General features: G+C 43.2%; 1 protein-coding gene across 1 annotated transcript; it reads right to left on the bottom strand.

The window, feature by feature from the left end:
* Positions 1-5,401: 5,401 nt before the first annotated feature.
* Positions 5,402-14,196, bottom strand: RBBP7 (RB binding protein 7, chromatin remodeling factor). The gene is made up of 12 exons (XM_008505942.2): positions 13,917-14,196; positions 13,495-13,639; positions 11,411-11,553; positions 10,802-10,975; positions 10,392-10,507; positions 9,720-9,880; positions 8,959-9,085; positions 8,797-8,874; positions 8,141-8,217; positions 7,678-7,735; positions 6,787-6,897; positions 5,402-5,975 (listed from the first exon to the last, which is right to left on the bottom strand). The coding sequence occupies exons 1-12, from the start codon at positions 13,930-13,932 to the stop codon at positions 5,907-5,909; spliced, it is 1,275 nt and encodes a 424-aa protein (XP_008504164.1). The 5' UTR covers positions 13,933-14,196; the 3' UTR covers positions 5,402-5,906.
* Positions 14,197-17,304: the final 3,108 nt, after the last annotated feature.

Below are 17,304 nucleotides of genomic sequence, written 5' to 3'. Positions count from 1 at the left end.
TTAACCTTGCTGACTGGCACACATCTAGCCTGAATTATTGAGTAATTTAAGGCTATTGTGCTGCCTGCAAAGACTTCTGTTTCCTTCTGAACTGTTTGATATCTTCTGGGCTTGATGCTGAAAATAATTTGAGATTTGTTTTCTCAAACAAGGCTGTGGAGGTGTGCCTTCTGGACTGCAACAGCTGAGTCTTAAAAGCAGGCTTCATTTGAATTTCACGACTATGGCAAGAATACTGCTCCTAATGCTCACCCTGCGCTTCAAGGAAGTAACCACAGCACCTAAAACTTTACATATCCTGTTACATCTTGTGATACTTGCTCAAGCTGAAGAAATTAGTTTCTCATTTCAAGTCTCTCAGTTTTTAGCCTTAAACTACAACCATGCAGTACATTCCACACTGATGGAGTTCACTACTTCCACCAAATTTATGTCCTGGTGTCAAGAGTCCAGATAACTACCCCAGTTCTGCCAAGTCCAAGATATGTTACTGGTATTTAATCCATGTTATTGTTGGGGCTGTCTGAGTTTGATTTTTTTACTCATCAGTATTCAGTACAACTTTGTCGTGTTGCCTGTTAATCAAAACCTTTGCTGGCTTTCTTCTGCTGTTTCCTGCCTGAAGGTTACTCACTGTCTGCGTTCCTACCCCTTTTCTTCGGGGCATGGTTTTTGTGCAGGCTTGATGTTAAAAGCTGAAAATAAGCAGGGTTTTTTTAAGGGCAAGAGCCAACACATTGTGCATGGCTGAACATGGATAACAAATGGTAACTGGGTGTTTTGAGAGCCAACTGAAATGACAAAGGCTGAATGTGAAAGAATCTACCACACTGGACTTTACTAGTGGCTGGAAAACAAAGGACAAGGTAGGCATTGACCAACAGCTTCTCTGCAGTGACTACACAGCTAACAAGCACACATTTTGTTCTGCTGTTAGAGTACTGAAGTAAAAAGGCACCATGTGCGCACCCATAATAATAAAATGTAGTGTGGATCAGGGAATAAACCACATGGTTATGTATCAAAAATGGCCTGGGACCAATCAGTTGATGCTCAAGGGCCTTGCATACTACAATAAAAGCAAATGCATGTAGTGAAATGAGGCAACCAGGTGCCACTAATTCCCAGGGAGTGGCATGAGCTTATGTTAAGCCCACCTGTGCCTGATTAGGGTGGGCCCCCACTGCGCATGAGCAGGACCAGGGGGCCAATAAAAGGGTAGGGTGAGGCTTGAGTGGCACAGCCAGTTAGCACGCAGTAACAGGCAAACCCAAGCAATGCCGAGGCCGGGGGTTCGAGACTCAGAAGCCTCACCCTAACAGTGATGAGCTCTAGTGGAGCAATGAAGGTAGCGCGGTGCTGAAAGAAGCAGTAACAAGCCAAGCATGCCGAGGTTGTGAGTTCCAGTGTGAGCTGAGTTTGTGATTCAGGCCTTACCTTTTACTGGCCCCCTGGTCCTGCTCATGCGCATTGGGGGCCCGCCCTAATCAGGCACAGGTGGGCTTGACACAAGCTCATGCTCATTCCCTGGCAATTAGGGGCACCTGGTTGCCTCATTTCACTACAGATGCAGTTCTTCACACCTGGTCAAGAAAAGCCCTGAATTGCCTTCTGTCTCACTGAAGCACAATACAGGAATGTTACACACACTGTCCACTTTGCTGTTGAATAGGTATCAATCTTCTAAAATATTTAAGTATCAATTATTCTTAACCACTTGCAACTCCTCCCAGAGGTACTTTTGTTCATGTTCCATCTTCACGGGACATACTGATGCAAACCAGCAGGTTGTGAAAGAAGAAAACAGTGGGAAAAAAAATTTGCGTTGTGTGCCAGTAATGTGTTGGCCTTACTAGTAATGAACTCCCACTACATGGCAGTGCTAGAAGAGTGCAAGAGTGCTGCTCTCCCTTCACAAGTCCTCAGAGCAATGTGAAGAGGTAGTATAGCTAAAGATTTTATCTCTCAATTCTGGAAACACATCTGTTGAAATAAAATAGAATATTTTCAACATAGTTCCTAGTTCCACTGTCATTCCTGCTTTATTTCAGTACAGTGGTGAAAGAATATAGGTTTCCATGGTGCAGGCTGAAAAACTTTAGAAAGAAGATATCCTTTATGCTGAAAAAAAACGCATAAAATGTAGAGGTGTTCAGAATAAATTACAAAGTCACCCTAAATTGGATCATTTTAGTTTTAAATTACCTCTTTTATTTTTGTCATGCCTGCACTTCTGGAAATAACACAGTTCCCTTGACAAGAAAGGCCAGTGGCAGGATGCATGCTGGTTTTCTCTCTCTTCAGCACAGAATCACGGAATCACCTGGGTTGGAAAGGACCTCTGAGATAACCAAGTCCAACCCTTAATCCACTACCACTGTGAGTACCAGACCATGGCACTCAGTGCCACATCAGTCTCTTCTTAAAAACCTCCAGGGATGGAGAATCCACTACTTCCCTGGGCAGCCCATTCCAATGTCTGATCACCCTCTCGGTAAAGAATATCCTCCTAATATCCAACCCAAACCTTCCCTGTCAGAGCTTAAGTCCATGCCCTCTTGTCTTGCTGAGAGCTGCCTGGGAGAAGAGACCAACCCCCCCCTGGCTACAACCTCCTTTCAGGGAGTTGTAGAGAGTGATGAGGTCTCCTCTGAGCCTCCTCTTCTTCAGGCCGAACAGCCCCAGCTCCCTCAGCCTCTCCTCATAGGGTCTGTGCTCGAGTCCTTTCACCAGCCTGGTTGCCCTCCTTTGGACCTGCTCCAGGACCTCGATATCCTTCCTGAACTGAGGGGCCCAGAACTGGACATAGGACTCAAGCTGTGGCCTCACCAGGGCTGAGTAAAGGGAAAGAATCACTTCCCATGTACCAGCCTACAGGAATGAGTAGCTTAATACTATCAGTATGCTCTATTGTTACTGTGTAAGTACACGTGAAATAACTGTTGTCTAATGCCAAAAATAAATATCACCCGTAGTGATTGTTCACACTGACTATTTTATGACCTTCTTAAACTTCAAATACCATTATTTTTTACTATAAACTGCAACACACAAGCAGTATCTACTTACTGTGGAGTAATCACTTCTGAAAATCAAAATTAAGCCACTCCAACGGATTGACAAAGAGCCTGAAAAATTACGACATTCCAGTGTTCCACAGCCATACTCAGGCATTTAAAAAAAATGCTTAGGACTTGCAAATTAGAACCTATAGCAGTTGGAGCAGCACATTCTCACTCAGTAACAAAGATTTAACAACAGTCACACAAGGCTGGAATCGCTAATAACAGGAACAAACTACCCTGGACATGCCTGTGCAAAGCAGCCTGTAGTCTCCTTGAAGTAAGTGCTGAAGAGCTCCAGCAACAGGAGGGGCTGTGTGACAGTCCACAGCCCTACATCTGCCAGGAAGAGTCTTCTGGAAAGCACTTTTGTTTTTCCAGTAGCAACCAGTCAGGACATTTGCCTCTTAATTTCCTACTTTTAAAGAGCTGCATGTCAAAAGGAAGTTGGACCTGACCAAAAACCATCCACAAATTTTGGCATGTTTAATGCTTATCCTTTGCTGCATCACTTGCAAATTAAAACCATCCCAAGTATCCAGAGTTCCCCTTGGGCATCACTGTGGAGCCCTTCCTGTGAGGCAAGGAAAAGAAAACAAAAGAAAACTGCTGGCCTGCTTGCACCTGCCAAGATTTCATCAAGAGGTATTGATTATTTTAACTGACTGACCCTTAGCTGTCAACAGGAAAGTAAGCAATACCTTCACAGCTTTGTTGCCATTCCCTCAGAGCACCAGCACAGGGATAATCTGCTGGAGAGGATGATCAGAAGAGCATGTTGGAAAAAAGTCAGTCCTCTCAGTGACATAGAGGTGAGCACATTCCTGAGGAACAAAATGCTTAACCACAGAGGTCTAGAGTCAAGTTCCAGCTAACTGCCTCCTCAGACTCAGACAGTGCTAGCTTTGACTGAATGTTCACCACAGAATTGTCACAGTTGGAAAAAACCTCTAAGATCACCTCATCCAACACTCAACATCCCTGCCCCCCCCCGTAAAATAAATATATTTATCAATATCTGTATCACCATGCCCATTAGAGCATGCCCTGAAGTGCCTCATCTACATGGTTTTTAAATACTTCCAGGGATGATGATTCCACCACCTCCCTGGGTAGTGTGTTCCAACACACACCTACTCTCAGTAAAGAAATTCTTCCTCATATCCAGTCTAAACCTCTCCTGGTGGAACTTTCAGGCCATTATCCACTTGAGAGAAGAGGCCAACACCCACCTCCCTACAATCTCCTCTCAGGTAGTTTTAGAGAGCAATAAGGTCTGCTCCAGACTAAACATTCCCAGTTCCCTCAGCCTCTAGTCACAGGACTTGTTCTCCCTACCCTTCTTTGGGTTGGTTTGCCCTTCTCTGAACTCACTCCAGCATCTCAATGTCCTTCTTGTTGTGAGGGGCCCAGAACTGAACACAACACTCGAGGTGCAGTCTCACCAATGCTGAGTACAGGGGCACCATCCCTTCCCTTCTCCTGCTGCCCACACTATTCCTGATACAAGCCAGGATGCTGGTGGCCACCTGGGCTCACTGCTGGCTCATATCCAGCTGGATTTGGACCAGCATCCCCAGGTCCTTTTCTGACTGGCAGCTTTCCAGACACGCCTCCACAAGCCTGTAGCACGGCATGGGGTTGTGACCGAAGTGTAAGACCCGGCACTTGGCCTTGTTGAACACAGTATAACAGGCTTTAGGCCACTGGTCCTGCCTGGCCAGGTCCCTCTGCAGAGCCTTCCTACCCTCAAGCAGATCAACATTCCCACCCAATTTGGTGTTGTCTGCAAACTTACTGAGGAAGCACTTGGTACCAGCATCCTGACACCTCCCTCACTGCCTCACACTTTAAGAAAAAGCCACAGGAGAGCTTTAACTGAACAAAGGCAATACCAGTTCACCAACCCACATTGCCAGCTTAGCATCTATAACAAGCAAAAGTTAAAGAACAGTGGTTCCAACACCACTCCAAAAAACAAACAAAAAAGAAATCCACAAACAAAACCAACAAACAAAAACCAACCACAAAACCACCCAAAACCCAACCCAAGTCTGCACAAGGTTTGCATCTGAACTTTACAAGTATGGCTGGCCCTACCCATGTATTACCCCAACCTCTTTCTATTTTGTCAAGGATCTAAATTATCTATTCCAAGTTTTCACATCAAGACAACTTTTGCCTCCTCACACCTTTAACTGGGGACTAAGTTACAAATTAAACTACACATCTTTACTACCATGCAGAAAATAAATTATAATCAGGAAGAAGGCATTCATCTGATATCAATGGACATGAAGCACTCCAAACATTTTATTAATAAATTTTATTTATGCAAAGCCAATCCAAAAGTGTTGTGTAAAAGTGAAAAGCTCTTTTTACATATTAATAAAAACTTTTTTTTTGCATGCTTTTTATGTGGGAAGAGTGAGTATTTGACTATTTACAGAAAACCACTAAGCTTGTTTAAAAATATAGACATCGGTATTAAGTCATTCTTATTTTCCCAAAAAGCTAATTGCTGTACAGTGCTCAATAGCTCCAGGTGCCCAAGGGTTTCCCATGACAACTTCACTATACAACCTTTTTATGTCCAATTATGTCTTTAATGAAGACTTTTCCCATTTGTCTGGAATGCCTCTGATGCTTCTGTCCACTGTTTGTTTTTTGTTTTGGTTGTTTTGTTTGTTCAGGGAGTTTTTGTGTTGTTGGGTTTTTTTTTGTGCATAGGCTTTTGGGGGTTTTTCGGGGTTTCGGGGTATTTTAGGTTTGTTTTTTTTTAATGTATACAGTAGTCAAATTATATTCCCATGTCACACCCAGTATTTCCTTAAGGAAGAAAAGTTAGTTTCCTTGACCCTCCAGTTCAGCTGCTGCTATATCTGGATCTTCATCATTGTAAATGTTTTCTGCCTAAAGACACAAAACATTACATTACAACTCGCAGGCACAATTGTCTTTAAACAATCTTCTACGCTCCAGAAAAAACAGAAGAAAAACACATGTAATACCAAGAGGCACACACATCATGTGTACCTCAAAGAGGCCTCCTCCCTGCCTTTTCTTGAGTGGCAGTCACATTTAGGAATGTGAAACACAGTGGCCAGACTTCAGCACTTACCTTCTCACATTGCTTTATTTCAGCAGCATAAGCATCACCATTTAGCCATTAGCCTTACCATGAATATTTTATATGAACTTGTTTCAACCTCAGTCTGAACACAAAAAATAAGTTAAAGAACAGGTATAAAAACCCAGAATCCTGACCTGTCACACACATTTAAATCTTACATTTTTTTAACTTAAATTATTCCCAAGTGACTTTATTCCACATTTATAAGATTACTGATCAAACTCGTGTAGTTATGGGTAACATGAACTAACTGGAGGGTTAGAAGGCATCTTGCTTCACAGTCTGCATGTGGGGAGGGGGCAGAGTAAGTCTTGCCTACTATTGGATGTAAGTTTGCAGCTGCCACATTTATTCCTAATGCTAATTAGTACCTACAACTTGGAGTCAAGAATTAGCTAGCAGTTGGATTTATTCAGGTTGTTTTAGTCTGTTTTCTTTTGAAAGTCTTACTCTCCAATCAAAGAGCGTAAGAAATACAGGGGACAGGCTCCGTTCAGTCACTGAAGGGACAAGCTGTCCTAAGAAGCAGTCATTTTACTTTCATTCATGCAACAAGCTTCAGAGAAGCTCAAGAGCTGTTGTGACACTCACCATTTGCCATATCTGCATTATGTTGTCCTCTGATACAGAACAGATTACCCAAGGCTCATTAGGATTCCAACTGAAGTCTGAAATTTTGGCAGTGTGTCCTCCATGAATAAACTGTTAAAAAAACCCCAGAAGCTTCAGTAAGCCATTTCATCGGTACAGAGAAATCTATTAAGCCCCAAGATTCAGAAGTTAAATTTATTATGCTGCTGACTATGCAAAGAAGAAAAACTTCTTACTAGATATATACAGTGCAGATAAGGAAGGTGTGAGATGGCACTTTCCATTCATTGCTTATGCACACATCCACAATTGCTGAGGCAGCATTTACGAGTACAGTTCTTTTTATTACAGCAACAACTGACTGACATCTTCAATATGGTGACAACACAAAGTGAGGCTGTGAAATCCAGCCATAATTTACACATACTCCCTCATCTAATTATAACAAAACTCAAAACAGTTACACAAGAAAGGAGGAAACCAAACTATAAGCTTTTCTAATTGTTTCCTACTAAAGCAAAAGACAACACAAACCTTTGTATTTTTTTCCATCAGTAAGGTTGGCTATAAGGAACCTAATCAGAGTAATGTAGGATTAACAATTTGACACCTTAGCTTTACACATTTTATTATAAAAATGGTACTGACAAGCACATGGCCAAACTGTAAGCATATTCAACAATAAAGATGTGTAAAACACATGCAGGACAGATTTGGAAAATAAAATAAATTGCTGCCTTCAGAATTGAACAGAGCAAGTTACAGCAATGGGTTGAAACCTGGAGAGGTGAAAAGACTTAAGAACTTAAGACTTAGGAAGTAGTGCAGTCATAAGACACCCTACTGCCATACAGCATAACTCAGCAGACTGAAAGCTCAACAGAAGCTTACCAGCAGCTCAGGAGGCCCATCTTCTGCATCCTCTGCAGACTGCTCTTCCCCAATTTTACTGTAAGAAAGTAGTTTATACTCTTTATTATTCATAAAAATCACATCCTATGCCAGTTTTAACAGTAACTAGCCTTAATTTTCAATATTTGCTTTTACTATTGGTTTTCTCACTATCAAGTAACTCTAAGCCTCAGGTACAAAGCATCAATTGTTTGGCATTATCATTACTGAAATAGCTTTTAATTTATGAAGCACATGAAGGCAGAAATCCCTTATTACTGAAGACAAAAGAAAACAATTTTATCAAGAAATCCTGACAGAGAAGTACTGTGCTGCTTCTCCTGTGTACCCGAAAGACCAGGCCCAAGCTATTCAAGGAAGGCTAGAGAACACATTATGCTGATCTAATAAAGGAGGTCTGCTATTTTTTTTTAACCATCTCTCCATATATACTTCTCTTCACCTTAGATCCCATACATTAAGCCGACGGTCAGTGCCACTTGAAGCAAGAATTGTTTCATTATGAGGAGACCAGTGAACCTATTGAAAGAAAACAACTTGACTGCAGTGGCTGCCAATTTGCAAAACACACCTTGAATAACAACAACCACCACCTAGCCACTGATTTTCAGTAACTCAGTTTCTTCCAGCACAAAGGATATCTCATAGCTCAAACAGAGCACATTGAAGTCTTAAGATTTCTCATATTTAATACCTAATACCATTTCATTGTTATAGATTTAGCATATCATGAAATGTAATTGTCTAAAATTCATTGTTATTTGCACCAACTAAAAAGGCCAAGTAAACATATTAGATTTCAACCCAAGTCCTCTTCAGAGCAGGACATTTTAGAGAAATCTTTTACCTGTACTGAGGGTAGCTGCAACCTCTCATCTTTTTATGAGGAAATTGTGAACTATTTGTTTCAGTCAAGTGGGGAAAAGTAGAAAGATCGTCTGTATTTGTTGAACCAAAATTCATATTTAATGTTTAGCAAAATGACTTATTTTAGTTGGTCATAACAGGAAAATTTACATGTTCTTGTCCTAGTCAGTACTCTTCTAAGCTTTAGTTTATACATTAGAGTTACAGGTTGTGAGAAAAAAGTTTACCCACCTGAAAAATTTCATCTTTATGAGACTCGAAAGAATGGAGTTTCAATTTTAAATTTCGAAGATCCCATAGAGCCACTGTCTGGGAGAAGCAACAGGAAAGTTTTACTGTAATGGCTACAGAACTACCATAAAAAATACTGCTAAAGTATGCACAAGTAAATACCTTGTCAGCAGAACCTGTTGCTAGAATGAACTCGCTGTAAGGATTGAAGGACAGACAGTTGACCTCAGCTGTATGAGCATCCACAGAATGACTTGGCTTGGATGTGGTGTTAGATCTTGTGTCCCATCTGTTGGCAATGAAGGGTTTGGGGGAGAGTGACAAGCGGGGAGGAGAGAGTGAGAGTGAACAAACAAATTCCTGTAGTGAAATGGGGCAACCAGATGCCACTAATTGCCAGGGAGTGAGCATGAGCTTGTGTCAAGCCCACCTGTGCCTGATTAGGGTGGGCCCCCACTGTGCATGAGCAGGACCAGGGGGCCAATAAAAGGTAAAGCCTTGACACAAGCTCATGCTCACTCCCTGGCAATTAGTGGCACCTGGTTGCCTCATTTCACTACCATTCCCACAGGATCTTTTTTCACTACAGTACACATTAGTTTAAGAGACTACTTTACTACTAAGCCGAAGTCTGAATCTACAGTTTTTATTCAAAAACCTTTCAGGATTTTGTGTCTGTTGTACATGAGCAGTGGGCACTAGGAAGCTGGTAAAACATTAATTACATTTTATTTTCAAATAATGTAATTACACTAAATGACATGCAGATTTCAGTGTATTCTGCAGCATTACTGTAGTTGATTGCACTGAAGAGCTACATTAGACTGCTCCACAATTAAGATTTTTTTTAACTAAGTGCTCTGGGCTGGTCCACTGACAGCACACAGCAGGCACTATCCAGAAACCACTTAACCCAAACTTACATCATCAGCTTCTGGTCATCTGCCACAGATCCAAACAGAGATTCATGGAGCAGATGCCATGCCACATCTTCTACTACTGCTGAGTGCCCAGTAAAGACTGCTTTTGCATCAACAATTTTGCCTTCTTTTGGTCCAGCACTTATATCCCATAAACACACGGTCTGTAAATAAGAGTCATATTGTTACACAGTCTCTGACTATTATCTTTCAAATACAGAAACAATCCCATCCAACACCTGAAACAGTTCTTTGTTCTTGTAAAAGTGGTATTTAAATATGCCGCAAGTGAGAAGTGAGCAAAGTTACAAATCAGTTTTCTGCAAATTCAAGACCAAAGGATTATTTATAAGGTCACAAAAGCAATTTACACTTTTAAAGCCCACAAAGAAACTTAGAAGCTAGTAGTTCAATTGATTTTTTTGAGTCTTATTAATTTATGAACTCAGATGCATGACAATTTAAAGGGTTGTTATATAACAACTTCTGCCAGCGGATAACTACAAAAACATTCTGTTCTAATTTCATCAAGATCATAATCAACAACTGGTTGTTGATTACAGCCTGAAGTGGGAGCTTCCTCACATTACAATATACAGCTACACTAACCCTAAGGTTTGGTTGTTGGTTTTTTTGCGGGTTTGTTTTTTAACTAGTGAAAAAGAGGTTTTTTACATGATCATCTGATGCACTGAGAAGATGTCCACTCAAATTTGAGTTCCATGATAAACCATAGCCTTCCTTCTGGTGCCCTCTTAATCTAAGATCAGGATTACACTCTCCACTTGTGTCTGAAAGAGAGGAAATTGCTTCCATTTAGCTTCACCTTGCATATCAATCAGCAAGAGCATCATTACCACCCAAGAACTTTGTTTCTGTTGAAACTGGTTATTTCATATTCCTCATAGAGGAATGTTTTTTTCTTATAATACTGAGCATAACTAGGCATTTAAAAGACACTGAAGATATGGGCTTTCTTATTTGGTTTCCAGAGCCCATCACCTCTCCTCCTAGTTTCAGTTAAATACAAGTTTACCCTTTGACAACAAGAGGCATTTTGCTTAACTTCAAAGAAACGGACTAACCTGGTTTTGAAGGATGTTTAGTGTAGTCAAATACCAACACATCTGCAGAAGGTGTTTTTGTAGCAATAATGTGGGGATTCTGGGGCATGTAACGAGCACGGTTTACTTCACCTTCATGGTTAATTTTAATCTCTGTTTCAATTTTGCCAGTCACAGATCCAAAGCCACCAAACTCTGCATTTGTCAGGAAAAGGTCAGTTTATCATATCAATGATTTTAAATGGGTTCAACAGCATTTCATGCATCTCTTCCACTCCAAGAAGCACTTCACCAGAATACAATAAAGAAAATTAAAAACTACCACCATGTAGCACAACAGTATTAACACTGGGTATTTTGAATCCTCTATAGTAGAAATTAAAGCTCTGAAGGAGTTCATATTTACAGGAGATGGGTATTGATTTTCACAACTGACAGAGCCAACAGAAATGCTAGCAGGGATTGTATATCACAACATTACTTAAATTACTCTCAAGTAACAAGTTTCCCAGTTCTAGTCACTCTTAATCCTCTGGAATTAGTGTGAAACAGAAAGTTAGAATACCATTACACAGGACACTTATTAATGCTGCTGCTAAAACATATAGTAAGAATGGATGCACTGCCCACCTCCTTTCTCACTGTCATATTGTGAGGCATCAAACTGATCATCATTGGGAATCTGGACTCTTGCAACAACCAGGTGGTTCTGCTCATCAGATGTGTGTGTTCCCAAAACCAGCCAGTGTAGAGCATAATCCTTCTCTTCTGGCCTGTTTAGAATAATAAATGCATAGAATAAAAGTAAGTGCTCTGTTGCACCAGTTAGATAGCTAGCATCAATAACATTCAAGATCCAAACTTGAGTGAGCTAGAAAAGAGAGACTTGTGTAAAAGATCCTTTCCTATGTCACAAAAGATTTGTCCTATAAAGAGAACTAAACTCATACATAAGCAGAGATACAAGCAGCAAGGCTAGAGTGACAAAACATATAAGTAACCACTGCCACTATGGCTTGAGAGGGACAATTGCTATTTGCACAGTAGTTAAAGGTGAGACTATGACCTACTGCTGTCTTTAATTCCCCTAGCAGTGACACAGTATTATTTTAGAAAGCAATCTATACTGCTTTCTACAAAACAAAATACTTAAGGCAAGTGGTAACTTGTTTTAGTTACTTCTCTTACAACCTTCACTACTTATTTCATTTCAGAAGCTCATTTTTAAACTGCACAAATCTTAGCTAACTAGAATCAAGTTTCTCATCTGGCAGTTAAATGGATCATTTAGTAGCAAGTGGACAGTGTCCCTTATCTCTGAAAGGAAAGAAAAATAAATAATCATACAGTCAAACCCAAGCTAATTCTGCATTCTTGAAAGCAACAAACTAATCAAGCTGTATGAACTTAAGCAAGCAGGAATCACTGGGGCAATCAAGCACTTTAAGGTATTACTACACCACTTCCAAAGTATCACCACACAATTTGAGGGGCAAAAATACAAAACAGAACAAAAAACACAGCAATGCACACGCACTTACTTGCATAAGAAACAGGTGTCCCATCATGTCAGGTGCCATACAAAGAGACAGTCCTTGCCTTAAATGGCTTACATATTTTGACACTGGATAATTGGAAATACCAGGTTTTAAACTGAATATTAAGTCAATCTGCAAAATACGAGGCAAGCAGAAGTGTTCCTCATAAGGGCTCAAATTCCCACTTCGATTTCTCCATGTCACAACTAGTTAGCTCACATCTCTCAATACCTTCCCCAAACATTCTTGTCTGCAAAATTAAGTAACCATCTGACCAGTAAGATTAACATCATATATGTAAGGTGGAATTTAAAGAGAAAAGACATTGTCCTCTGGTTATTGCATGAGCTTCATACATAAGGTATTTTTAAACCTAGCTGTGTCCTGTTTACAACATGAAGAATCCAGGCCTTGTCCACTCATTCCCTCAATCAAGCCCTGACTGGTTACTGTGGCAATAAAATTCTGCAGTATCTGGCACATGAACAGAATCTATCTTCAATTTCAAAATTCTTTAGGAAATGAGAAAGCCCACAAATTTCAGAGGGAGGTGGAAAAATGGGAAAATTAAAGTATGTGAGGCCAACAGTGAGCAGGGACAGAAACAGGATGTGAAGCACCAGCCTAAGTACTGTTCTCTTAAATAAGTCCAGACTTAAAAAAAAAACAACCAAACCACTACACAAAAAAACCCCCAAACAACCCACAAAAAAAAACAAAAAACAAACCCGAGAAACAGATACTACAGCTTCCAGCTTCTATGGAACAGTAATCTGCAGCACACAAGAAAAAAAGGTCCTCGAGAAAAAGTACATAGATTTTATAAATAAACCAAGGAATATTTCTCTCTGCACAGTGTCTGCTAGGCAACACTACAGTACTGTTAAGTATCAGCTTGTGACTTTTTTTAACTGAAAGCTTCTGCATACCCGAAGCGTTTAAGTTGTATGCAAAATGAAGTGTTACAAGCTCAGAAAGGACTCTAACCCAAATTATTCTCGATTTGTTGATATTTGGGTTTTATCCTCAAATTACTTAGCAGACAAGTTAATAAAGAGCGAGCAGTGGAAGAAGCAACTGGACATAGCCTCTGCTCTGGCTTTGCAAACCAAGCAAATCAGCACCTGAGCCCTGTGCCTCTCTGGCACCTTGCTGGGCTCTCTTCCCTTCTCTCACCTAGTCACATCAGGCAACCACTGCACCGTGAGGCTGGGCCACTCCAGAGCATGTGTCATCACCAAGTCGTACAAGAAGGGGGTGTTTTTCTTCCAGATCTTGTACTCCTCGCTGATGACGCGTTCTTCCACCGTGTCCTCCAGCACTGAGGGAAAGGAGAGAGATGAACCTGGGCCGCGGCTCTGCCGCTCGAACGGAGACGAGTGGTGGGAAGAGGGGTGCTGCCAGGGGCCGGAGCTACACCAGAGAGGAGGCAGGGGAGGGCTGGGGTCCCGAAGCGCCCTCAGGGGCAGCTGGCGAGGACAACTTCAACCTCCCCACCCCCGGAGCACCGAAGTCCCACCGGGCACAAGCGCCCTCACCCCACCCACTACCCGGCCGGGGAGAGCGAGGAGGAGGAGGAGGGGGGGGAGGTCTCCTACCTTCCTTGCTCGCCATTGTGGGGGTGCGCCTGCGCGCAACGAGGCGAGGCGAGGAACAGGGCAGGAAGAAACGGCTACCGGTGGCGAGGAGGAGGGCGGCGGAAAGCGAGGGCCACCGGTGAAGGGCTGCCCGGCGAGGGGGCACCCAGTGAGGACCCCCAACAGCGCTGCTGCTGCTGCTGCCGCCGCCGTTGCCGTTACCACCCCGCCGCGCGCGGGCTTGCCGCTTCCCACTCACGCCACGGCGCACGCGCGGCACCGCCGCCCACGGCAGCAGCCAATGGAATGGGCGGAAGGGCCTCGGGGGGCACGCGGAGAGGGGGCGTCCGCGGCGGGTGACGGGCGGGGCGGGGCGGAGCTGCCCTCAGGTCCCGGAGGGCCCCGGGAGTGGTGGCGGTCGGGGAGAGAGTAGCGTTGGTGGGTGCCGTAGAGGTCTTCCCGGCCCCGGGAGCGCCCGGACTGAATCCCCTCACCGCGGGAGGCTGAGGCTGTGGCTGTGGCTGTGGCTGTGGCTGTGGCTGTGGCTGTGGCTGGGGCTGGAGCTGAGGCTGGGGCTGGGGCTGGGGCTGGGGCTGGGGCTGTGCCCGGGAGCGTCCGTGCGACGGCCTCGGTGTTAGGTGTTGCGGAGCGGAGGCGCTGGGCTGTAGGTTGTGGGGCTTGTGCGCCCCGCTGCCGCCAGAGGGTGCTGGAGGTAAAGCGGCGCTCCCGAGTGCGCTTCAGGGAGCCTGCGGACGGGCGTCGGGCTGATTCCTCCTCTGGTTCGTGGTGCTACTGTGGGAGCTGCCCGCCCGTTCCTGAAAGCGCCTCGGGGCACCCGGGGAAGGCATGGGGTGCTCTTTATACGCACGGGCTGCCCGGCGTGTTCCGCTCACCAAGGTTTCGCTGTTGCCCCGGTTTCTCGGATAAGGAGGAGGCCGTCGGGGTGCTGAGAGGCCGCTAGAAGAGCTGTACAATAGCGGGGTGAATCACCGCCTCCTCTGCTCGAACGGTGCCCCCGGGGGCAGCGGTAGTAACGGGAGCGGTGGTGCCACGGACGTGGTGCTGCTGCAAGCCAGACCGGGAAGGACTGTTAGTACTGTCTGTGAGAGATGAGTACCGAAAGGCTGGCCACAAGTATAATTTACATTTGTCCCCCTTGCAGAAAGATAAAATAAAAAGTCAACATTCTAGAGGTGTAAAATCTCCAAAATGCTCGGGAGTGGGTGAAGAGCAAAAATACTCTTTTTTAACAGCACTACTTTTTAATGATACTCTAAGGGTGATTTACCGAACGGGGCTTCACTCCTTGCACATTGGAAGTAGAAACTGGGAAATGGGAACTGTAATATTATTATGTAAATAATTCATTTGTTTTCATTAGCTGACTGTACATTCAGAAAGGAGGACAGTTCTGTCAATGAGAAGGATATGAAAACAAATGACTTTCTATAGAAATACCCAAAATACAAAATGCAAGGTATGCTTTTCCACCAGTCAGAAATAGCAACAATTTAGCCACCAAAAGAAGAAAGAACAGCCCACATCTTTAACATCAGCTAAAAAAAATTGATCCTGTCAGGAATGAAGACTACAAATTAGCCTTGTGGAAACAAGCAGAGGCAGCTTCATCCAGGAGATTTTGGGGAAGCCAGAGGGGCTGGGGAGAAGCAGAGGGAAGGGGGGGTTGTGCTGGGCTGCTGTGGTGCCGGGCAGCCAGACATGGTCTGTGGGTGCAGGGCCCTGCTCAGACCCCGGAGTAGGAGCTGTGGAGGCCACCACTATTAATATTTATTTTAATATTAATAAATCTGTCACGGTTTAACACTGGCCCAGCAATTAAACCAAACGACAGCTACAGCATGATCCATCCTCTGCCATATACAGATGTCTGTGGCTTTGGTGGTAAAATAGACATTTCTTATAGAGATCCAGCAGCTATCAGGTCTGCTGAAACAAACATTTTGCAGCAAAGAATGGCAGTGGACTTGTATTTAGTATGTCTAAAGCCCTAGAATAGACTGAAAACATAGATGCTAATCCTATATTACAGCTGGCAATCTGTAAGTAAAAATGGCTAGAGGCCACAGCTGAAGGCCACCTTTTTTCCAGCAATAGTGCTGAAGGTAACAGAATGCTGTTTATTTTTCCCAGGAGAAATGGCTGTTTGAACTGTTTGTTGCAGCTAAGGCACAGGAGGCATTGAACGGCATTACTGAATCCTCAGTCACATCAGTCAGCGTTAACAAGAGTTTTAAATTTTACAGTGTCTAATAGGGTTCAGTGGTAGTGTCTGACTGCTGTACTGAGTGATACAACTTTTAAGCAGTCACAAGTCAAACGTGGCTTTGCCACCATGCCTGCCTGGCTTTTCTTGCTTCTTGTTTCAGCTACCATTATCCAAAAGACCATTGATTTTTACTATTTTCTATTCAGGTTAAACAAAAAATTCTTGCAGTAGGTAACAGTCTTAACAAAGATACATCTTTCTGGTGGCTAATAACACTTTCCACCAGAATAATGTACAGAGAGTTAGGAATCAGGTTAGATTCTCCCAAATCCCTCTAAACTTTTAAAGGAACTTTTTTTGCCTCCAAATTGCATGGGTTTTCTTACCATGTTTTGACTTAGAGTCTTAGGATGAATTCTTGCTTCAGTGTTAAACTCAAGGATCTGAATCCTGCATTACTACAGCTCATATGCCTTGAGCCCCCGAAGGGGAGGAAATTAGCCCTGAAGTGTAACTCACTGTGCTCAGCTACAGATAGTGGCAGGAGAGAGAGGGGAAAATGCAGCCAAATAGGAGCTGGCACTTCTTAATTTCCCTCTGTGAAGGCATTCTTCATAGGCTGAGCCTTCTATGGTCTGGGCTCCAGCTTTTCAAACAAGGAACCCAGTTATGGAAAATGTTTATGTCTAGGAAAGGCTGGAGAGCTCAGAGAGTGGAAAGAGCAGCCGAAGGTTGCAGCACAGGACTCAGGAAAGACAGCTGAGGTAAGCAGCCAGCTCCTCTAACAGGAAGACTTCCCTAATGAACTGTTGCTTTTTTGGCCAGGGTGTTAGAAACCAGAAATCTTTTGGTGAAGGAGCTAAATAACTACATATATCATTTTTCCTCTCAAACCTGCACAAACTGAATTTAAAGCCCTGCATGGCTTACTTACTCCAAATGCGAATCTTGTTAAATTCTTTGGCAGCTGCAAAATAATCCACTACATATGAGTGCCTGAGTGTGTTAACACAGACACAGAGCCTCGATAATACAAGATGTGTTACCAGTTTGCCTTGGCAACGCTTACTAGTTGTTTTGGTATTTGCTGCCAAGTATGTGTCTACTCCTTCAAAGTGCTGAGGCCTTCCTAAAACATTGGAGAGTGAAGACTGAACCTTTCAGAGGCTGCGTGTTGTTACA

This window comes from Calypte anna, chromosome 1 (genome assembly GCF_003957555.1).
Source record: "Calypte anna isolate BGI_N300 chromosome 1, bCalAnn1_v1.p, whole genome shotgun sequence".
In the NCBI taxonomy this organism is placed as follows: Eukaryota; Metazoa; Chordata; class Aves; order Apodiformes; family Trochilidae; genus Calypte; species Calypte anna.
The sequence above is the reverse complement of the archived record's forward strand: the minus strand, read 5'-3'. Positions and strand labels throughout refer to the sequence as shown.